At 36.9% G+C, this 25,070-nt stretch overlaps 1 protein-coding gene across 33 annotated transcripts in view; it reads left to right on the forward strand.

Moving 5' to 3' along the window:
- Positions 1–25,070, forward strand: part of LOC126380053 (titin homolog) — a 106,470-nt gene that overhangs the window by 15,518 nt on the left and 65,882 nt on the right. For all 33 annotated transcript variants that reach the window (XM_050029189.1, XM_050029190.1, XM_050029175.1 and 30 more), the window contains exons 2-3: positions 20,028–20,142; positions 21,052–21,225. In XM_050029189.1, the coding sequence (XP_049885146.1) occupies positions 20,028–20,142; positions 21,052–21,225 (289 nt within the window). The remainder of the gene's footprint in view (positions 1–20,027; positions 20,143–21,051; positions 21,226–25,070) is intronic.

Here is a 25,070-nt window from a genome sequence, read left to right on the forward strand (position 1 = left end):
ATCGATGCGTTATTGCTTCCTTTGATACTTACTTGCAATCTTGAACAGTTTACGTAACCGAAAGTTTGTTGTGTAGTTTATGGAGTTAAATGTTCGTATAAGCTCACGCCTGTAATCCCATTGGGGTGGCCAGAGCCACGAGTAATTAGATGATAACTTACAGCCACTGTTGATACAATACTTACCGTCTCTAAATATTTATATGACGGCCATTACTACATCATTTGAAACAATATTTTGTTTTGGCCGCTATCACTGTTCTCTATACAGGGTGTTAGTGACATCGTAATGAATACAGGGGGATGATTCAGACCATGATTCTGAGTTAAATTTCCGTTGCAAAATTCGTGATATTTTTTAGTGTTTTTTGTTAATAAGTATTTTCAATTCTATACTTTTGCGATGGAAAATTCCACTTGATATTAACTCAGAATATTAAGCTGAATCATCACTCTTTGTATTCGTTACGATGTCACTTACACGTCGTCCAAGTACATACATTGTATGAGTGTTGGTGACACCGTAATGAATACTGAGGGTAGTGATTCAGACCATGATTCTGAGTTGATATCAAGAGGAATTTCCTGTCAGAAAATTATTTTTTTATTTTTGTTTCTTTTAATTATTTTATGGAAATGTAATGCAAACTTTTGCGACGTAAAATTCCACTTTATTTCAACTGAGAATCATGGTCTGTATCACTCCTCAAAGTTTTCGTTACGATGTCACTAACACCCTGTATATTTCTTGACGTGACTTCGGCAAGTGAAAGTAACTGAGTGAAATTCCGCGGTCTCTACCCCATTAAGATATAGGCGTGATTTTATGTATGGATGCATGTATTTTCTCATTCAGAACACAAGCAATACTGGTGTTTGTAAAGAACATTGAGTGAATTTGAACCTAATGTCTCATCGTGTTACTACATTGTTATCAACCGCATTCCCGGGAACGGAGCAGGCTGTGTACACACACACATACACCAAATCACGCCTATTTCCCATTAGGGTAGGCAGTGATCACGGAATTCTACTTACGATCACACTCTGTTCGAATCGTCACATAAAATAATGTGGCAACACTAGTTTTAAGTTTTTTAATTCGACCACAAGATGGCGATTCTTACACTCTTTTCCCTTCAACTCTTTGCTTACTCATTCAACATCTTCTAAATATATAAAAGGAGAAACTGACTGACTGACATATCAACGCACAGCCTAAACGGCTAAACGTAGGCACTTGAAATTTGGAAGGGACGTAGCTTAGGTCCCGTAGAGGTGCCTAAGAAAGGAATTCCCGAAATTCCCACGGGAACGGCAATTAGCGAGAAAATCCTTTTGTATGAAAAATCTAAACTGCATAAGTTAGATGCTTGGAATTTGACATGCACTGCCACACAAAGATCTCTCTTTTATAACACGTCACGCGGACGAAGTCGCGGGCGAAAGCTAGTGTAACTATAAAATATAATACTATTAAATACAGTCCACATTTATCTTGTATGTGCAATTTCATTTAAATATCTCCAGCTCCGCACATAAAATGGTCCTAACGAGCAGGATTTAAAAAATAGTAAAGAGTGTATTAAGTGCGCGTTGCACTTTCGCTTCTGCTGCTTTTTTTAGAACAAAAAATAAAAAATAAAGATCACGCCCATGACCCTCAATGGGGTAGGCTGATGAGTAATATCATACTTGCCCGCCTTTTGATACAAATTCCTAAGTGGGAAATAATGAACCGTGACGCGACAGATCACAACTCTGACACTCCGTACAAAAATCATATTCTTACCATATTCTGCCTAACGCGTATGTGCGAGTGAGACACAGTTCGCGAGCTCTCCTCCTTACTCCTTAGCGGCGGAGTCGACTAGAAGACCCAGAGGGGGTGCGGTCGGCGCCCGTTACGAATTGCTGCGGGGTAGAGAGTTACCTTTCTATACACAGTATTAGTCTTTGTTCTATCTCATCGGTCATGGACCACCATAGATGGACTAGGCATAATTCCTTACCTTGTCAATGACAAACAGATTTTAAGCAGCTACTATGTTTTTTTTTCATTCGTACTGTCATGAGCAATATAATGTATCCACTTTAGGACTCTGTCGCACTAACATATTTGACATTTAGTGAGTCTTACAGTTCAATTTGTCAAAAAGTTAATGTGACATGGTATCAAAGTGTATACATAATGCTCGTGACCATACGATAAGCTGCAAAAGTCCAATCAGTTTCTTGCAAAGTAATAAATTTTATTAACTGGTTGCACTTGCTCCTGATTACATGTCGTTTCTGTAATAGACAAAAAACATTTTTATAATTATGACAACTAATGGTTCATAATTTCACCACTGTTTACAAATAATTCACTGGGCTCAGTGATTGCACTTTTGCTCTTTGATTGTACATTATAAACTCACGCCTCCTAATGGAGTGGGTACAGCTATAAGTAATCAAAAGAAAACTTGAAGCCACTGTTGATACGAAGTCCTAAGATGGATATGATGAACGTTATGGTGACAAGGGATCAGCATATCGCTCGTAACAATAGTCCCTTATGTTAGAATGGACACATCAGATTTTACGACGCGCCCGACACTAGCAGCGAAACATGTTTGACTTTTTTATACGCTCCCAATCCAGTAGAAGCTAAATATGCTGCTTTATTAATACAGCGCTTCTATTTTTTTAACGTCTCTTGGCAACCATCGCATTTATTTATTTATTTTATTATGGTGCATCGACAATAGTACCTACTTACACACAATATAAAATAAATTTTAAAAATAATAAAATACATTTTTACATTTGCAAATATACACGTTTTATTTTTTAAATAGGCTAGTTTTCAACTAGTCAAATCGGTTACTTTTTACCAAACATCAAAACACGAAATTACTATGGAATTTGTAAAAAAGCACACTGTCACCTTATAGAAAAACGTGATAAAATGTCGTACTTATTATTACGTTTTCTTGATTATTCATAAATGAGCGGAAAATCTACGATAAGTAAGTCAAATTAAAAGAAAGTGATATTGATAGTAATAATATAATTTAGGTAATTAACTGATGCACAATGTATTACCTATAAATTTTCCGACTAAACTCCATTTGACATCCGTACCTAATAAAATATATGTTTTGTAAAAAGTTATTCTATTGCAAGCATTATGAGTTTCTTTCACTGTTTTCACTATTGATGCTATTTTATTATAAAATAAGGTTTATTCTGTGGGAATGTATAATTTATCCATCAGATTTGCCATTGTTATGAGATAATTACTTAAAGGTCACAATTAAATGCTTGGAGTCTGCTATAATAGAAGAATTATAAATAAAAGTTATTCATGTTAATATTTTGATAAGTACTTATATTATTTTATTCCGTTCTAAGATAAATAAAACTACGTTAAATTCCATAACATACATAACAAATACCTACGTCCCACTGCTGGAGACAAGCATCCCTTTAAACAACCACAAACATATACATACTCAAACTTAACAAAGGGGTAATGTAGCATACTCAACCACGCTGCTCCAGTGCGGGTTGATGGGGGTGTTTTACAGCTAGTAGCCGGGATCAAGGGCTTAGCGTTTTCCGAAGTGCAGAATCATCTTACTACTTCGGACAATAGTAGGTGATTCCATAGTATAAGAAAACCAAGTATACTCAAGTGACAGCTAACATTTCAAGGTTAGTCCAGCTGACGTCATCCCGCCCTACGTTGCCATTTCGTAAAAAATAAATTACCCACGACCAATGTTTTTATTTTTAAGTACTTTGCAAGGAAATTTTGAACTGCAGTTTTAATGATTTTTATATAAAGTCGTACGACCGAATGTTCTTTTAAAATCCAAAACCCATTGTGTAACTATTGTGTCTGGAAATTTCGGCGTTAAGAGGATAAGTGACAAATAATAAATTAGTCAGTAATTCACTTAATTTTCAATAATAAAATTTACATCCTTGGAATGTTGGAGATACTAATTTAATGGTAACTTTTACGTCATCAATCGGCTAGCACCAGGGTTGATGGGGTTAGTAATCCAGCACAATCCACACGATAGAAGAAGAATGGGCTAACAATGGCGGTTTGTCATAGGATCGAGCATACCTGGTCTTCTTATATCATGGCTGATTCCATGGTGATTCAGTGTGCTTATCAAACGTGACATCAAGAAAATTAATTTAATTTCACCACAATCTCAAGGGACGTAGTGCGTGGTTAAAAGGTTTTAAAAAATCAAAACATAAAGAATTAAAGCCTGGAAATAAGGAAGTAGAAAAAAGCAATCCATGTCACCCAGTTACATTCTATTCTAAAATCGACCAGCTTGAATTATTTTTTTGGGACTTGGGATAGACGCGACTTCAAGCCAGTAAAGAGACTCGTCGTAGCCGGAATCGCCGTTCGGGGAGTCGCTATCAACGTCATAATTCGGATTATCAAGTATTTAGGGCCGCGGAGGTCCGTGTTGCTCTATGAATATTTATGTGCGTAATAAATTTGCAAGAACAACAACGGGAAACGAATGGCCTTCAGAATGGCGAAGGAGAGGCGACCTTGCGTCCATGTTGCAACTGTTCAAGCCGGGCGGGCCCCGAATCTGCGCCTATAAATACCTCGGTTGCGAGACAGCAATGCCGTGGCCAACGGGACAACCCAAATTATATTCTAGCCAACACACGCAAGTTCCGATCGGAAGAAGCTAAACATTAGACTGATGTACACCTAGGTATAAGGCCGCCATTTGCCATGTACTTAGTTAAGATACTTTTTGTAAGTAATTATTTCTTTTTTATTTTAGTGCAATAAAGTGTATTTGTATTGTTTAAGTCCCCGGTTCGAATCCCGGCTCCGGCTTTAAACCACTGCTTTAAGAGTTTGAATTCATGTTTGGATTATAAGTAGATAATTGATATCACGTGGTTTCCTGGATTCGAGACCGGTTAATGGCAATAGGCTTGCTTATTACTTGAGAGTGAGTGCGGAGTGAGTGTATATACTATACACCTATGCCTACCTCTTCCGGATACAGGCGTGATGCTCTATATAAACTGTATATTTCCCACCAGAGTAAGCAGATCATGGAGTACCCTTTGTTTCGATCCTGACACAATTATCTTGCGTCTTCCATAATTTTAGATAGAAAAGAATCGATCGCCCTAACATCGGTTTATACATCACTATCAAATAAGTAAATAAGTAATGAACGTCACGACACTAGCTTACGTACAGTCATGAGCAATATCATGTACCCACTTTAGAACCCTGTCGCACTATCATATTTCACATTTAATAAGACTTACGGTTTAATTTGTCCATAAAGTTAATTTGACATGGTTTCAAAGTGTATATGTCACCGTAAAATTGTAAATAACGTTAGATTATAATCTATCGAAGTAAAACTGTTAAATCACAATCTTACAATTGTCAAATTGTCAACTGTCCGACGGCTGTCCCTGATTGGTCGGCCTTACAGTAGACCGTTCTGTGTCCATAGAGTTAGGAATAAAACACAGGTGTCAGTCAAATAAAATAAATGCTCTTCAAGATTGTGAAATCAAGTACGTATTTATTAATTATTTAGTAAGTAATCAATAATTCTGACATCACATGGTAAGAAAAAATGTATCAAAATTAAAAAATCTGAAACGTATCATTCAGTATACTTTTCGTGTGTAAGATAAACATGCTGGCGGCAAAGGGGTGGCCCAAGGGCCACCCCCGCCGCACCCTAACCTACTGTTATGCCTTGTAAAAATTATGACAAAGCACTATTATTCTAAAAAAGAATTATGGATATCTATTTATTAATCCCAAAAATAAGTTATACCTAACAAACCAGTATTCCTAGATGTTATTATGGGAAAGTAAAACTATTATGCTAAAAAACGTTATGCAAAAAGGATTATGATAATTAAAATTATGACAAAAACATTTATGCATTTTAAGAGAATCCCAAATTAACATTATGCTCACTCTAATAGTTTTGTAACTCTATGGTATAGCACGCGAGGTGCGTTTCGTATCGCAATTTGACGGTTTCACTTCGATAAATTATAATCTACCGAAAAATAATACGTTAAATTGTAAGCAATATGATACGATTCATAATTATTCGACAGTTCACAATCTCGCGAGATTCAAATCGATAGACATTACAATCTAACGTTATTTACAATTTTACGGTGACATATACATATTATTAACTTAGTACTCGTGGCCGTACTTTGACAGATCTTATACTTACCGCGCATTGTGACGATTGTAAAATGTTATCTTATTGAAAGTATATTCATCAATTGTATTGAACTGGTCGTTCTGTTTAATGATATGTATCAATCGTTTTACCCACGTACGCCAGTTCAGAGTACATCATCAACAATTTAAGTAAGTACGCTCTTGTCGGTGCAGCATTTTCCATGCTAGTTTTTTAGGGAAAAATAGAGCAGTGGTTTCCCTCTTGCCTTCCGCCCAAAACATACACACACACACACACACAGAAAACACACGAGAGTTCAGAGTACACACGTAAAAATACATGAAATAAATAAATAAACTGCGCCTATTATTGGTAAGCAGAAACTATGAGAAATCAAATCAAAATCAAATCAAATATACTTTATTGCACAGAACTACATTTAAACAATCAGACATAACACATGAATACAGTACAATTTGGGCGGCCTTATTGCTCTAGAGCAATTTCTTCCAGGCAACCACCAAAAGGAAATAAACATTTACAAACTTGGGTGCGGGATGGTGTAACAAAAAATAAATACCTAAAAGTAAAACTAAAGTTAACATAATAAATACTTAATACTATACGTACATACTATATTAATAAATACTCAATACCAACCAAAAAACCAAAGAAACTAACCAGAAAAAAAAAAAAAAAAAAAAACCAAACCATACCAAAAAAGAACAAACCAAAACCATTTTGGTAGAAACCATTTAATCCTGACATAACTCTCTTGCTTCCTCTTGGCTTTGGTGAATGTATTCACCAAACGTTTCACACACGCGCCGGTTCAGAGAAGACCATATCTTTTAAGGGCATATTTGGTAAATGTGTGTCCTTCTAGCTAGGTTACCCTTTCTATTGATAAATCTCAAGTGATTCGTCGACCGAAAGAGCGAATTCTTAAATTTTTAAAACCAGACGTGTTTTGGGAATGTTCAAATATCGTAAAGTAACGTTCTTGCCAACTCGTAACTTCTACGCTTGATTGGGAGCAAATAATAAACATAGAACACAGGGTTCAGCTGCATATCATCCCAGACATGTATTACAATTCTTTGTGTTTTTTTTAATGTTGGAACTTATTTTGAGGATGGACTGCTCATCTGTCACCAATAGGCTAGTGTGTAACTAGTCAAATCAATTATTTTTTACTAAGTAAACGTCAAAACACGAAATTACTATGGAATTTGTATGAAACAACACACTGTGACGTCATAGAAAAACGTGATAAAATGACTTATTATTTACGTTCCTTGATTCAAATTCATAAATATTTTAAATAGAATAAAAAAAATGTTTTTCGTGAGTTTTAGATGTGTCTTTATTTAGTACTTAATCAGAATTTCATAATTTATCTTGAACCTAGTACGACCCAATTGCCTTGCGGCATGGCAACCGCGCTGCGCGTGCGTCGGGAATTATATAGGAGGCTTCGACCAATAGCCGTCGTACGTTGTCTGTGATAGATAGTATTCTCTGCGTTTATCAGTCAAAACCCTCGAGAGACCCTGCTGTTCATCAAAACAAGATGATCCAACCTAGGGCTTTGTACCAAAAGTGGCCGCTAGCTAACCGGACAAGTTACCACCAATTAAGGCAAACATACGTTGTCTTCTGATTAGGTACTTACTTATTTTGCTTACACATGAAAAGTCAAGTAGAAAAATTAACATAGTCAGGTAATATTATCAGAATAGGCAGTTCGAGAATTGTCTGTTTGAGCGCTCTGCATCTGTGTATACGCTGAGCCAGTTCAAAATAAAGCCAAAGTATTTTAGTATCTGCTTTAACGCTTCAACGTCCATTAGTGATAGGCATATCAATAAATTTCTTCAGTCCATAAACTTATCCCACTTCGAAATATCTCCGACTCGACGAGTTCGTATTTTTTTTTTTTTTTTTTTATTTATGTTCGTATCTTTGAACTGTTAACAAGCATACCATTCTAAGATATCTATTGCCGTGTTATTTATAGATTAAATAGCTTAATCACACGGATCATTTTCTGATATTCTTTGAACTGATTTGGAAAACTAAAAAGATCTCTAGCTTTTTGAGTGTTGATTTGCTTGGAATAGTATATATGCATTATACTTACTTACACGGCTGTGTTGTCGCCGAACGTAGTAAATACTCGTTTGGCTAAAACTCCATGGTCCTTTAAAAAGAAACATAATGGCGGTCATTTTTAAGAAGAAAACAACAAAAGACACTCGACGATCGCGAGCGAAAAGGATAGGGTCTTGTTGTGTCAAAATCGTCGTTTGCTTACTGGCCAAAAGTAGCTGTTAATTTTCGAATTTAAATAAGTAGTGCTTTTTTGGATTTCGAATTTTCTCTTCATAATCGACGTCATGCGGGTTGGTACATTATAGAATCGGTAGTCTTTCTATCTCTAGTTATGCGTACGACTATAAGTTTACATCATCTGAAAGTTTGCTCAAGATAATAATCTGAATATTTTTGACGTCCATCAGACGAACATCCGTGTCGTCTATTTTTACAAGACATGAACAGACCCGGATGCTAATGCAACGTTTACTCTGCAATACAGTTTACTTTGCGCTACAGGTTTATTAGGTATATTTTAGGTCATAAAACTTTTTTTTCGTTGGGAGTAGAAGTTTCGAATTTGTCCTGTCTTATCTTATGTACTTATGTGTAACATTATAATCATTCCTTATTACTTATCTACCGGCTCCTTGGTTCTCTAATTAATAAATTGTCAAACGTGATGTATAGATCTGGCTCCCATCATCGCCCACTTAAAAGCTTGTTCGATTCTGTTTCGCAGTATTCTCTTTGGTAGTTGCGATTTCCGGAAATTATGTCGTGTTAATTTTTTTTTGACGTGACTTATTGTAGATTTGCCGCAGATGGCATTAACTACTTGGCCGGACAAATGGGGAGCGCTGAAGGCTCTCACCCGGTATAACGTTTAAGACAACAGGCCTGAGGGTGCCCAGTTGGGCGCGAACCTCAGCTCAGGGCGTCGTCTGAGAGGAAAAATATTTGAAAGAAGTCGATAGCGATAAGCGCTGAATGAGGGAAATCGTCAACCACGCCGGCGGGGTCGGTATCGGGGCCCTGAAGTGTTTGGTGTCGCGAGCTGATTGGCTGCCTCTATTGCTAGAGTAGTCGTATTAATTAGGTTCAAGATAAATTATGAAATTCTGATTACTAAATAAATACACTTCTAAATCTAACGAAAAAAAAAATTTTTGCTATTTACTGAACGTAATAATAATTCCAACTTTTATCACGTTTTTCTATGACTTCAAAGTGTGCTTTTTCAAACAAGCCCCATAGGAATTCCGTGTTTTGACGTTTATTGAACAGGAACTGATTTGACTGGCTGGAAACTGGCCTATTACGGACGATGGGGGTAATATACGAATCTGAGTGCTTACTTGATGGTTCGCTTGGTACGACGTATACCCGTAAAGATCATAATACCACACAACACAGTTGTAACACAGGTAGGTAAGTAACCAATGAACCGGAGTACAAACATCTAATATTAGTTTGAATTCTACAGAAGTAAACAAGAGTAATTGGCAAACGGTCATCAAATAAACATGCACGGACACGGACAGACAGAGGACATTCGGGAAACATGTCTAACATCTCATCATCAATCTGTAAAGCAAAGTAAAAGTAAAATGTTTATTTTTAATAAGGACACTAAAATTATTGATAAAATAAAAACCCTACAAAACCAATTCCTCGGTGTATCTGTGGAAATGGAGTTAGCTTACAAAATATTATGTATCAGAATACAGTAAGAGATCTTTTGCATAAGATGTTTAAATAAAGGTTTATAGAATTGACTTCTATTGCACTCCTGACTTATGTCAGGCAGCATGTTGTACAGACATGGTACTCTTTTACGGAGAGTTTTGTCACCGAAGTAGGTGGTGACTCGTGGTACAAAATACCTGCCTAAATTGGCCCCGATTCCTGCAGACACCGCCTAATTTTATTTTAGGTTATATCCGTCATTTTCGTATCCGTCGAAAAGGAAAGGGACGGATGATTCACAGCTCTTAATTTTAGGAAGAATGAGTAAATTAATGTGTCGGGTTATTGACTGACGTAAAATTTTTAGACGGTTGGTTTAGATTTGTGCTTAAAATTGACGTGTGTTCCATAAATTTTATGCTTGTCGATTACCCGTCCCTTTCCTTTTCGGCGGATAAGAAAAGGACAGATATAACTTAAAATAAAATTAGATGGTATTTACAGGAATTAGCACCATTGATAGATTTTAACACCATTTGTGTGAAATTGTGTGACATATTTTTATATTCAAATCCCGAGCACCCTAAGACTGCCCATATTGGATAGGTTTTATATTATTATGGGTGTAATACCTAAACAAGAAATCGACGCGGAAGGAGTCGCGGGCGGAAACTTAGTTCTACATCGTCGCCTCATAGTGAAAACAACGTAAGCGCATTTTTTAAAAATCTACAAGCTAGTTTCAATCCAGTTAATTTGTGGTCTCAATTTTTACCCGGATTGAAATTAATCGAAAGACAGGGGTTTTGTTAACGAAAATCACAGAATGTGATTTTTCAAAAAGGTGGTTATGTGGTTTTCGCTATAAGATGACGATGTAAAATTGAAAATTCTGAGAGTGCGTACGCTGCGGAAGAATTTTGGTCTGCAGAATTTGCATTGGCACCCCAATGTCATGGTCTTCATGTATTTTTGTCTCATTGACTAGACAGAACCCATTCTGAAAACAACTTGCGTAGGTTGGTCAAGGTGCGCCGCGAACTTGAAACCTATTTAAATGTTTTTGTTGTCAGTTATCTATTTAGCCGCCATTCTTATTTTGTCTTTGCATTTTTTTCGACCTTCTTTTTTGAGTAAGTGTTATTTAAAGAAAGACATAGAAAGAAATGATTTATTATAAGCGCGACGCCACACACATTAACATAACAAAAATATCAGACTCAAAACTAATTATTAAAACAATTTATTTCTAAAAAATATTTATTCAGTAAGTAACGTAGTTACACTTTGAATCGTCAATTATTACATAACGAACATCTCATCAGTATGTCAAATAGAAATTAAACTTAAATAGAATTTCAGTCTTTGATACGCGTGAGTTTATGTACTTGACCGGACAAATGGGGAGTGCTGAGGGCTCTCCCAAAATATAATGGAATCAAAAGCTTAGCCAAACAAAGGCTGGTATAAAGGATGCACTGAATAAATAGTGGCACATTCAATTTTCCGATCTACTCACAGTATGACAGCCGATGAGAGTGATTGAATGAACAAAGCACGGATTTTTGCCTATCCTTCCATCACGTGGTATTCTATGTTAGTGGATGAACGTAAATTTGGGTTCGCAGTTTCAGGCTACCTTTATTCTTTCGTTTTTTCGTAATTAATGTACTTTATAATTGACATATTTCAATTTCTAATTTTATTTTCCTATTATTTGCATGTTATCATTTAAATAACTAAAAATGTAGACCAAATGTTAAATGCTGACCAACTGGTAGCTGTACCATTGTTATTGCAAATACCTAAATGAAGTATGAATTATCACCAAATTAATTCTAACTTATTTGGACAGGACTAAAACTATCTTCATCTCTTTCTTGCACGTATTGTTAGTGTTAATTTAATTGTTATAACTTGGCTAAGTAACCATTTTATGACCGGAACCTTTGTTGCGCGGGGCTTACTTGCACTTGGCAGGTTTTATAATAAAAGCGGCTCTAGAGTAGACGGACTATTCATATATATAAAAAAAATCATTTCCGGAAAAACCTGCGCGCTTCAAACAGCGAATGAATTGAATTTAAAAAAATATATGAAAAAAGTTGAACAAAGGAAACACAATCAGCCCATACACGTTCATAAAATTGTTCTAAAGCCCTAGGTATATCCGAGATATTTCTCCAATGCAAATTTTCTCGAAATTTTGCGTTCAATGGTAACGTAAAAGTAACGTCTGTGTTTAGGGCCAGTGATTTAATAATATTTACTTATTAGCGTATAGATCGCCTATGAACCGATCCAAATTATCATGAGACCACAAAAAAAAATATTTAAAAAAATATCCGTATGCATTTAGTGTCAAAATGGCGGGAAATTTCATATTGTAAGGCATTATTGTACTGATCCAGTACTATTTGATACCTACACTAAAAATAGTGTATTTTAGGTACTTTTACACCCATTAAAATGTACAAAAGCTTTTGTGTGGATTTATTTTGCACCACGACTGTTGCGCAACAGCAGTGCTGCAGCAGCACGACTAATTTGATGGCGCCCTCAATGTTTGTTTATCACAAACCTCTATCACCTCCCTAGCGTAATCCCGCTTTCACAGAATCCACTTACAGTCATAAGCTGGGAGGTTAAAAAGGACAAATCGAAGAAATTTATTTAAAAAAGCAATATTGTTATTTCAAATTTGTCATAAATAAATAAGTGTTACAGAAAACACATGTCATTGCTTAAAAACTAGATATTAATTACATTTAAAATTAGTCAAATAGCCCGCCTCGGAGTATACCCGGCTCAACACATTTCACATTTTGTTTGTATGCGCAAATGTCAAATTGAAATATTGCTTTTTTAGATGAACTGCTTCAATGTCTGTCTAAGTATACTTATTAGGATTAATTTTCCTGGATATGAAGCCTTGAGTTTCCTGTTCATACATGCAGTTCGCTTGCAAGTTATTAATTAACTCCAGGCCGATTGTAAGCCCCTTATAGTCTGTCGACCTAATTTTACCCAGCAGCTTTTAATTAGTACCAGCTCAGTTAGGTAAGTTCACCAGGTACGAATTTAGACTATTTAGGAGGCATCTAGGGTATTTAGGAGGCATTTAGTGTATATAGCACAGAATAAGGAATAATACTACGTATAGAACGGCAACTCTCTGCTCCCCACCAGCGTCTGAGCCAGGTTTACCTCACTCCCCCTCGAACATAATTTAGACTTAAATCGTGAAGGCAGCACGCGGACCGTTGTTTTTATTTTTTTATCAGTTTAGTTTACATGTTCGAATTTTGAAATAGGACGCTCACGTTCTTACGTCTGATTCAAATATTAATTAGATCACGCAGTAATTGCTTAAAATAAATATTTATTTTTAATGGTAATTAATTGTTCATCAAAACATACTAATAAATAATTTGCAATAAAATTGAACCTAGGCTAAGTGCTTACTGTAAGAATAATATGATTGCAATTAATTAATTTAGTGTTTTTTAAGTCAAGTTAAAGCCTATTTATTTACCTCTTTAATGCGAACCTTCTGTGTTCATAATTACTTGTTTGTGATTTGTGTGGTAAATAAATACTTAAATAAATATTTAACTGATTATTATAAAAGCATCTTTCTTCTTTTTTTCTCTTATTTTATTTTACTTTTTTGCACGCTACACGGCAGCTGTTCAAGTGTACAATATCCTGTGCCGAAGGTTGTCTGGAAGAGATCTTAGCGATAAGGCCGCCTTTGCCCACCTTAGAATAATTTTATCCTGTAAATGTTTTGTGAATTTGTGTGCAATAAAGTGTTATTACTATTATTATTATTATCTTCCGTAAGTAGTACTACCTACCTTAATAAGAAATGACGGTTAAGGTGATCCGTTTTCCATACCTGCATCTCCTTAAATTAGGTATTGTAATTGACAGCCCTCAGACGTCACATACAGTTGCGCGCGTCCGATAATGGACGTCCGCGGCTCCGGCCAAATAGTATGTGTTACACAAATGTTTCAAAGGACCAACGGTTAATTTACTTATTTATTAATCTGCCTTCATATTACGTGCGATGGACTTCCGACTAGGCACAGTGTTACAATGTGATTGACAACTTAACAAGGGAAACTATATATCCCAGGAACTCCAGATTGAGACCCGAACGCTCGAGCCACTAAAACAAAGTGCAATAGAAACACTGTGCAGTTTCTGGATACGTGTCTGATATCTGCCTACATTATTGTGGTGAATTCGAATAGCAATGTTACCAACATTACAGCAATGCGAGGCTTTGACAAAGGGTACTTGTACAATAGGCTAGTTTCAAAGTAGTCATCAGTAATTTTTACTAAACGTCAAAACACGAAATGATTATGGAATTTGTACGAAAAAGCACCCTGTGACGTCATAGAAAAACGTGATAAAATGTCTGATTTATTATTACGGATTTTTTGACAATAAATAAGTTAAATATCAAAAAGATAATGTTTCTCGTTATGTTTTGTCTTCTCTTCTTATCGTGTGGGTTATGAGGTGGAGGAGCTCATCAACCCTGGTGTCAGGGTTACTATTGAACGACTATTTACTTACATCAATAAGTAGTAACCGGGACCAACAGCTTAACGTGCCTTCCGAAGCACGGTTCATCTTACTGTCGGACAATCAGAGGATCAGTCTGTAATGTCCTAACCAAACTAGGGATCACAAAGGGATTTTTGTGATATGTTCTCATCGGGATTCGAACCCGTGCTCAACCACTGGACCACAGAGGGCGTTATCTGTGTTTATTTAGTAAGTAATAGGAATTTCATAATTTATTTTGAACCTAGTACGCGACCCAATTCTATACCTATGTTCGGACGTCGGGCCAATTTCAGAAGACAGAGTGCCTGCCTACAGCCTTTGTAGTCTACGTGATGTATTTTGAGAGGAACGTTGTTTGTTGGGATACTGCATCTGTATAGAGGTTTGCATATGGTTGCGCCTGTTAGTAAACTGATAATCAAAAAATAATAGAATAAAAGATCAGAAATAGGACAAATGACTGAAACCCACATTCCCGAGAAATGCATTTTCGGAGCTATGTGATCTGTAATAAAAACCGAATCTGTCAAATCTTAAAGTTAGGTAAGCGGGCGGGAGCGGGCGGGGAAAAACGGGATAATGCTAGGGGGATGATGAAATAGAACAATAGACTGTCACGTGATGAACTAAAAAGGAAAAAAATAAAATAATCAGCTTGTTAGTGTCGGTAAATTCACACGATCCCATTCAACACAACATGCAACCAAAAAGGGATTCTCTTAAAATGCATAAATGTTTTTGTCATAATTTTAATTATCATAATCCTTTTTGCATAACGTTTTTTAGAACAATAGTACTTTCCCATAATAACATCTAGGTATACTGGTTTGTTAGGTATAACTTATTTTTTGACTAATATTTGTTGTTATAATGTTGTGATTCGCATATAAATAAGTATGCATAATTATTTTTTAGAATAATAGTATTTTGTCATAATTTTTACAAGGCATAACAGTAGGTTAGGGTGCGGCGGGGGTGGCCCTTGGGTCTTCCCTACGCCGCCAGTATGTTTATCTTACATACGAAAAGTATACCGAATGATGACCAACAGCATGAAATAGTGTCAAAAAATATAAAAAGTCACAATCATGAACCAAATGCAGCCAAGGAAAAGTAAGTTTCGAAAATGTTCAAAGTTGTCCAAAACTTTTCTTATTCGGAGTATAGTTTTTATGCTTATAATAATTATGCTTACCTAACCTATATATCATTATTGTCATTAATTATTATGCTTATAGTAGTTATGAGTTTCAAAATTATGCTTAAAAAGTTATGACAAATTAATACTATGCTTAAATAATAATAGGACAAGTAATAGTATGCCATGGTAAATTATTACATAAAATTTTATGAGTAAAAATAGAGAACCATCCAAAAAGCGCTCCTCGCTTAAATTAATTTTTAGTTTTTATTATTTTAACTACCTTTTTGTTTCGTAAGCTACGTACTCAGGTAACTACTTACTGTAAATTTTTTACATTTAATTTTTTAAATATGGTTGGTACACTATATGAGGATGCGATGGAAGCATTGGTAATTATGTTGCTTTTCCATTACCTTCTGATTACCGGCTGATAGAATGAGGTGAAGATGAGCGGAGATTGGCAGCCCTGCGAGGTGCAATGTTAGTTAGTTAAATAGTGATGGAGCGGACTCAGTATCATAAATCTTATAGATGATACTAACTCATACATGTAGGAAAGTTAGTAGAAAGTAAGAGAGAATACTATGGAAGGATAACGAATCGGGATTTGGCTTGCTTATGGTATGAATTTAAGATAGTCTATTATTCGATTGGGGGCGGAATGTAAGGAGCATTTGCTTTTTTGGAAAAAGGAGAAAATAAAAGTAGTGAAGCTAAATAAAAGAAGTGAAAGAACACATTTGACTCCAGCCAAGTAGATAATAATTAAAGAACTCGTTTCGATGTTTTCATGAAAAGTTACCTACCTACTTAACCCTCAAAAGACACCAAGTCGCAATGTGATTGTTTGCCGCCCACTAGGCCAGATTTCGTGCCAAGTGATTCCATTCATCACAAGCACCTTACATCATTTGTATTTGGAGTAACAAATGCTTGCGTAACGTTTTAAAACCCAGTGTTCTACATCGCTTAGGAATCAGCTGAGACGCTGTAACGCTATCAGTGTTAATACAAAACAAAGACTAAAGATAAACTAGGTTTTAAAAAATAAGCCGCGAAAAGAGTTGACAGATTTTAATGAAACTAATTGACAAATCATAATAATAAGGGACTTTCCAGGCTACGTTCTCCAAAATCAGTATAGATGGCGTTGTACAGCTTTGACGTCATAATTATCTTATAATTACTCGGGTACTTTCATAATTATTTCAATATACAATGTAAATGAAGCATTATAAAAACAATTGTTGCTTGATACTTGGAACACTTTACGCATAGAAATATGTTGCTATATATTGCTTCTCTGTATTTTGATCAGTCAGAAATTATTTTATTCTATTAAGTTGCGGCGCTTCTTTCGTGACACTACGGAACTATTCTTTCATTCTCTAGGGATCAAAAAGTGATTTTTGTGATATGTCCCCACCGGGATTCGAACCCGAGGCCTCCGGATCGAGAGCCCAAAGCTCAACCACTGGACCACGGAGGCCGTTTAGACTCATGACTTTATACAGTCGATAGCGACGAATGCAGCTTGGAAAGTCCCACATTGTAGCATGCATGTAATAATGTAAATTAATTAATGCTTATTTTGAATGTAATTTGACAACAAACACGTTTACGATAGATTCTTCCTTCTTGTAGCCAGTTAGAGTAGTTTCCCACTAATCAAATGAGTCACTTTTTACTAAACGTTAAAACACGAAATGATTATGGAATTTGTATGAAAAAGCACCCTGTGACGTTATAGAAAAACGTGTTAAAACGTCGTACTTATTATTACAATTTTCTTTATTAAAATCATCTTCTAAGAAAACCTTTTTTTGACACTTTTAGATCTGTCTTATTTAGTACTTAATCAGAATTTCATAATTTATCTTTGACCAAATTACGTAAAGGTCTATAGCGTGGGTTTTACTGTAGTTTTCGCTATAAGGCGAGGCGACGATATAGCCTTGCTGCCTTGCTTGCAGTGTTTAAAAGGGTACTTGCCTAAGACCTAGTTACGTTACTCCAAGTATCCCAGTACCTCGTGACCTCAATGTAACACAATCTATCCTTTGTCTTCCATGCTTGTTGTTGCTTGCACCTGTATGACTCCCGGATGCTACTTTGTCACCTTGAGTAATAACAGTTATACTCGTATTCACAGTGGATGCGATCTTTACAAGTATTTCATCCGCTCTTCCAATCGTCTTTTCTCTAGTACGGGGTGTGAGGTCCACCTCCTCTCTAACCCTGGTGTCAGGGGTACCTATAGATCTGCCAAAGGCCCCAAAACCCCTAAAGCCCCAATGCTTCCAATAACTTATTTGCTGGATTAGGAAATAAATAATTACGTATTAGAAAAGAAAAAGAGTGATAAGTACGCGTTTTTTGTTTGTAATAGCGTTGAATTGAGCCGTATAATAAAGAATGGGTAATACCCAGGTACAGAACAGTAATTCCCCGCGTCGCACCAATTCGTATCGGGCTTCGAGCTAGATTTACCTCACCCTCTCTGGGTCTTACTTTAGCATAACCTGGACACTCCGTATAAAAATCTCATTCTTACCGTGTGCTGCCTAAAGTGTAAGTGCGGGGAAGACAGACAGTCCGCGCGCTTCCCCTCACTCCTCCGTCTTAGAATGAAATGTAACATTACAGAGCGTTACTTCGCTAAATATAGCTTGATAATATTTGACAGCTACCAGGGGGTCTAAAATGCCACATTGTTGCAATTCATCTAAGAAAGTAATATTGCTATTTGACATTTTTGTTTGCATTTAATTTTATATGCGCAAATGTCAATTGCAATATTGCTTTCTTAGACGAATTGGGTACTTTCCTAGGTCAAAGATTAATTATTAAATTCCAAATAAAGACAGATCTAAAAGTAACGAAAAACGTTTTCTTTTTTCTATTTTACTTATGCATTTTAATCAAGAAAAACGTAATTATAAGTCCGACATTTTATTATTTTTCTATGACGTCAGTGTTTTTTCATACAATTCCATAGTAATTTCGTGTTTTGACGTTTAGTAAAAAGTAACTGATTTGACTAGTTGGGAGCTAGCTAGCCTATTGCAATATTGTGTCCTCTTTAAACCCCCAGGACAATATTTGATATCTCTTTCGCACAAGCCAGTTTACTATCTTTCTATCCTGCATTTCATATTTCAATTTATAGCTAGGTAGTGTATGTAGTCTTCCACTCACACTGGAGCAGCGTTGAGTATAGATTGGCTCCGGTTGATTCTTGTAAGGCCTGTGCCCAGCAGTGGGACATAGGCTATTTATATTAATGTTATGTAGTGTAGTAGGTATTCGTCCACGCGTCAATAGTTATATTGATCAGCTGCCAAACAAAATAATTGGATCCAAACCCTACGCTACTTGTTAAACAATTTATTTTTATGCGATTTTATACGTTTTTTATGGCCGGTTTATACCTCTCAGACGACGCCCTGAGCCGAGCTTGGCGCCCAACTGTGCACCCTCAGGCCTGTTGTTCAGCGCTCCCCATTTGTCCGGCCAAGTAGTTAGTGCCATCTGCGGCAAATCTACAATAAGTAAAAAAAAAGTTTATAATACCTACTTTTCCTGTGTGTGCTATACTTAAATAATACAGGGGGAGATAAACCTAGCTCAGTCACTGGTGGGGAGCGGAGAGTTGCCGTTCTATTATGTAGTTGTTACAAAACATTAGGGCTTCGCTTTGCTCGTCTTGGCTAAGGCACTACCGTGCATTTTTAGACCGAAGCATATACTTACAATATAAATAAGTAGCTATTTATCTGTATTTGTAAGGTTTCGTTTGTGTGTGTATGCTGCCTGTGAGTGACACGGGACCTGCCACCGACTACATCTGCAGAGCGTGCGGTAGACCTTGCCGCTCTCGCATTGGCTTATACAGGTGTTAGTGACATCGTAAAGAAAACATTGAGGGTTACTTCACACCTTGATTCTGAGTTGATATCAAGTGGAATTTTCTGTCGCAAAAGTATGGAACTGAAATTAATATAAAAAATACAAGGAAATTCCACTTGATATTAACTCAGAATCATGGTCTGAATCATCCCCCTCAGTATTCTGTATAGTCTAGAAAAAATCGTGCCTCCTAGACACTGTATTAATCACCTGGATAAGATGTATGATGTATGATGCGATAAGGCCGCCTTTGCCCACCTTAGAATAAGTTTACCATGTAAATGTTTTGTGAATTTGTGTGCAATAAAGTGTTTTATTATTATTATGTATGAGGGATGTATGTTATGTTAGTATAAAAGTTGTGATTTTTACCTGTCGTTTGTGTCTCAGGAGCCGCGCGGGAGCATCTCTCGACGACCGCTTCACGGCGACGGACGACGCGGGTGGTGTCAGGCTGACCATCTCCGCCGCCCGCACCGGCGACAGTGGAGTGTACACGCTACAGGTGAACAACAGACTTTATTATAACTACCATCTTTTGCCCGCGGCTTCCCTCACGTTCAATTCGCAGCAACACGGTTCCCCTTCCCTAATCGTACCAGTTGTTAGCTTCCTACAGTCATGAGCAATATAATGTACCCACTTTAGGACTCTGTCGCAGTAACATATTTGACATTTAGTGAGACTTACAGTTCAATTTGTCAAAAAAGTTAATGTGACACAATACCAAAGTGTATACATATTAATGCTCGTGTCTGTACGTGGAAACTGCGAAAAGTCCCATACAAAATGTTAGTTACAAATATTCTGCATACCTATTTTTAGCTTTCTACCTTGAAAATTGCAGAATATACCATACATAGACTTCCACATCGATACAAATGGAATTCCATAGTCTCTGCTTACCCCGGTGGGAAACAGGCGTGAGTTTATGTATTTGTGAGTCCACAGGCGTGAGTCATTTTACGGAAGTTGGGGTTAGACATATATATGTGGGATATAGAAATAACACAGGATATAAGTATCTTACTTCTTTTTATTTTACTCACAACCAAAATCCTCTCACCCGACCGACATCGCACCAAAAACTCCCCTTTCTTACTTTTTAAAACTGCCTTACGTTCCATTCATTAGCCATCCTCCTTTCATACCATAAACAATCAAATTCCCATTCATTATCCTTACATAGCATTCTCACTTTCCTACATACATACATAAACTCACGCCTGTTTCCCACCGGGGTAAGCAGAGACTATGGAATTCCATTTGTATCGATCCTGACATAACTATGTCACTAGACTCTACGTTCTTAAATATAAATACTTAAATTATTCAACTTTTATTATTAGATTAGTGAACTATAATTATTCAGGATTTGTCAACTTTAAACTTTATTCGTTGTTGATGTTGTCAGGCGAGCAATGCCGGTGGTTCGGACACGGCGCGGGTGCGCCTGGAGGTATCCCCCGATGAGGCCCCCACCGGCGAGGACCCCCCCACCTTCCTCCGGCGTCTGCAGGACCTCACCGTCAAGGTCGGCACGCGGACCAGATTCCTCGTAGAAATCGTCAGCTCCACTGAATGCAAGGTGAGATATTACTAGCTTAGCAGCCTAGAATAAAGAATAATACTAAGTTTAGGACGGCAACTCTCCGCTCCCCACCAGCGGCTGAGCTAGGTTTACCTCACTCCCCCTCGAACCGCGGACCGTCATATTAATTTTATCATTTTACATGTTCGAATTTTGAAATAGGACGCCCACGTTCTTTCGTCTGAGCTCATCCCCTCGGTCTTACTTTAGTCTTCAATCGTATGGGCGTCAGGCGCCACGATAACGCCAATATATGGTATCTATATAGAGAGCCAATAGTAACAACGTCAGTTTTTAGAACACGTTCAGTTCAGATGCTTCTTTCCCGGGCATGTTGTAAAATCCGACAGAGATTGTGTCTTACATGATGGACTAACACGTTACTGAGCGATATGCTGATCCCTTGTCACCATAAAGGCTCATATCTATCCTAGGATATCGTATCAACAGTGGATGCACGTTGTTTTTGAATACTTGTGGCTCTGCCCACCCCATTAGGGATTACGGGGATGAGTTTACGTATGTAAGTTTTAGTACTTACTGTCTAATTAGTGAAAATTGAGTCGGCGGTTATTCGATTCGCCACCAAATGCCCTCTTAGCACGAGCTATTTTTTACGTTCTGTCTGTAGAGTTCCGAAGCTCAAAAGGAAATATTGAATTCTCATAGGATGATTTTGTTCTTTTTTTGATGTAACTTATTGTAGATTTGCCGCAAATGACATTAAATTCTTGGCCGGAGATATTTTACGCAAGTATGTTGTCATAAAGGCGGGATGACGCCTTCGTGTAATTAATTACTGTGGAGCTATGAAGCTGAACTAGAGAGGAAATGGCCCTCTGCAGACCATATTACTGCCGTAACTTTAACGCAACAAAGTAGGTGTAACGACGCGAGCAATTACTTACAATGACAGCAGGACAGAGATATAGTAAATCGCCTAGCGCGAAAAAGACGAGAGATATGTTGGTGTCTTTCGCGCTGCTGGTTGGTTTAAAGGGACGATCAGGGGAGTTAAAAAGGCCATATACAATTCTAAATATAAAAACTATCACGTGTTCGATGCCACTGTCCGACGAAATTCCGTCCGGGTAAATCTATAAGTCACGTTAAAAAAAGACTAAAACAGATGGTTCTGTCTGAAGTCAATCAGAAAACCCGGCGAAAGCACAGACCTTGGCTTAAGAATGCGAAGCGTCGCTCAATGACACGATTCCTCTATTTTAAATCCCGCATCCGTTGTAGTATTTATGTTTTAGAGTACGCACCACAGATCATAGAAACAAGGGAGATATGCCTTCAGTACTAGATTAAAAAAGTTAGTATATCGCCTGTTAACTCATGTCGGCGTGTGAAGTGGTTGCACCAAGACATTTCTGGCTGGACCGCTACATCGATTTACCCGCTGTACACTGCGTAGTAACATAAGCGCTAGTTGTAGTTGCACTATACCAAAAATGCATTGAATGATGTAGAATGCTTTATAATACGATCGTTGCCTCATATAATATGCTCGTTTGATGCATACTTCGGTCCCACCGGCTTTGCTCCCGCGGCATCTATTCGTAATTAGAACTCTGTGGTACGCACACATGTGCGAGAGTGTTTTGAGACGACGTCTCTGCTGTAAACAATGTATCTGTTTCCAATGTACTCTATGACGATATTTGTTTAGAACTTTTCTGCTTCAATCTCGTTCTCTCCCAAATGCTATACAATGGGTTGGAACACGATGTCTTCACAGACCACCAGCTCGTTGAAGTGAAGAATAACGTGAATAGTGACGGACTTCCCTTAAAACCGAAAAGGCTCGGCCAAATTATTATTATTTATTTATTAATTAGGTGCAACAACAGACAAAAATACATTTAAATAAATTTACAAATACTGGCTCATCCAATTATAGGCAAACAACATGATTTATTTACGCTACACAAAGGACGGTATTCTGTGCAAAAAAGAAAAATAAAGAAATAAAACTTAAAATAATATAACGACAAAGCCATTGGTAGAATACACTTAAAATGGACTCTTCTCGTCAAAGGAACATTCACAAAATGATTTAATATTTTTCAAAAGTGTGTTTTTATTTATTATTATTTTTATTTATTTATTTTACGTTTTTTTATTTATTTAATTTATTTTATTGTTTATTTATTTTTTGATTTATTTGTTTTTTTTTGAGCGTGGCTCTTAAATTAAAGATCACGATGATGCAGAATATTATTGGCCTATTCGAGGCATATCCCTATCCATCCATAGGGAAGGCCCGTGCCCCAGCAGTGGGGACGTTAATGGGCTGGCGATAATGATGATGATTCGAGGCAAAACACCTCTGCACCGACAAATCAGAAAAGGTACTTTATCTCCCAATTTTATAACGAAAGAAACGTGAGAGATATATGTTTTTCTAGAAACTGTTCACGTTGGTACCCACAAATATATATTTTATGACAAAGCATTATAGCGATTGTGTTGTTTACGAGTATGAGCAATGGCGAAGGTGTATTAAGTTTGGACACATTTTGTTTTATCTTATAAATGTATATCATCTCAGGCCTTTACATTTATCATTATTAAATGTATATAAGTATATACAAAAGCGAAAGATTACTGACTGACTCACTCACTCATTACGAAATCTCAGAAACTACACGTGCTAAGAGTCTCTTTACACGGGGATTTCTTTTAGGACGTAGGTGCTCACAAAGACGGGATTTTGCGACATTCAATCTCCAAAGGGATAGAGGGGTGGTAAAGTTTGTATGACACTTCTATACCTTTAATAGTAAGTAATAGTAGCAATTCACGCGAACGAAGTTGCGGGTAAACAACCAGTGACAAAATAAATACGACAAGGTTCTAAGGTGGGTGAACGTGTACAACTAATTTCAGAAGCGTAATTTGACGTAACGATCCCGACCGATGCCGTCATCTGCAGTTGGCTCTATCGACGGTAATTGCTGCTCATTTGTAAGAGGCCTATACAGCTGTAGGCACCGTGTCGTTCCTCCATCTGGCGGGGGTCTGCGTCATTCGCCCCAAATAACCATTTAGACATTAAATTCGATGCGATAATCCATTCAAAATAACATCGTACAGTTGCGAACTATTGTGTAAGTAATCTATTTTGTACGCCGACTCTGACAATGTTAGCATTTATGTTTTTCATGAGGCAGAGAAATCGGTGTGACCAGCAAAAGTTGCGAATTTTAAAACGAAATTTTTTTTCAATATCAGTACCTAAGTAGGTTTTTGTTTTATTGTATTGGTATTTGTTTTGTTTTAAGTTTGGACACATTTTATTCCTTTGTTATACAGAGATAAGAGAGGTTATCTATTTCTCTTCTTTTATTTCTTTTTTTCTTTTCTTTTTCCTTATCTAACCTCACGCCGCGGCACAGCGAATTATATCGAAGGCTTCAACCAATAGCCGTACAACATTTATCTGTGTAGATATATTTTTTTGCGTCTATTGGTCGAAGCCTTTTTATCTTATTTAGCCTATCTTTTATTTATATAATTATCCTATATGTATTCCCTTTTCCCGGTCCTTTGCGAATTCCAGCCAATCCTTCCGATAGACGGACGTCAACTTTACATGGTCATTGTTTGTTTTATCAGACTTTATTGTAGATTTGATATGGCATTAACTACTTCGCCAGACATATAAGGAGCACTCTATAGAGGACTGTCATCCGGTACAAAAATTTAAGACGACAGGACTGAGCGATTTCGCTTCAAGCGTGCTGAGAGGGATTGTAATTGAAACAACAACTTATTCCACCTTAGAGGGCCGATTGCGATAAGCGCTGAATGAGAGCATGAAAAGGCTTTTCGAC

Source organism: Pectinophora gossypiella, chromosome Z (assembly GCF_024362695.1).
Source record: "Pectinophora gossypiella chromosome Z, ilPecGoss1.1, whole genome shotgun sequence".
Classification (NCBI taxonomy): Eukaryota; Metazoa; Arthropoda; class Insecta; order Lepidoptera; family Gelechiidae; genus Pectinophora; species Pectinophora gossypiella.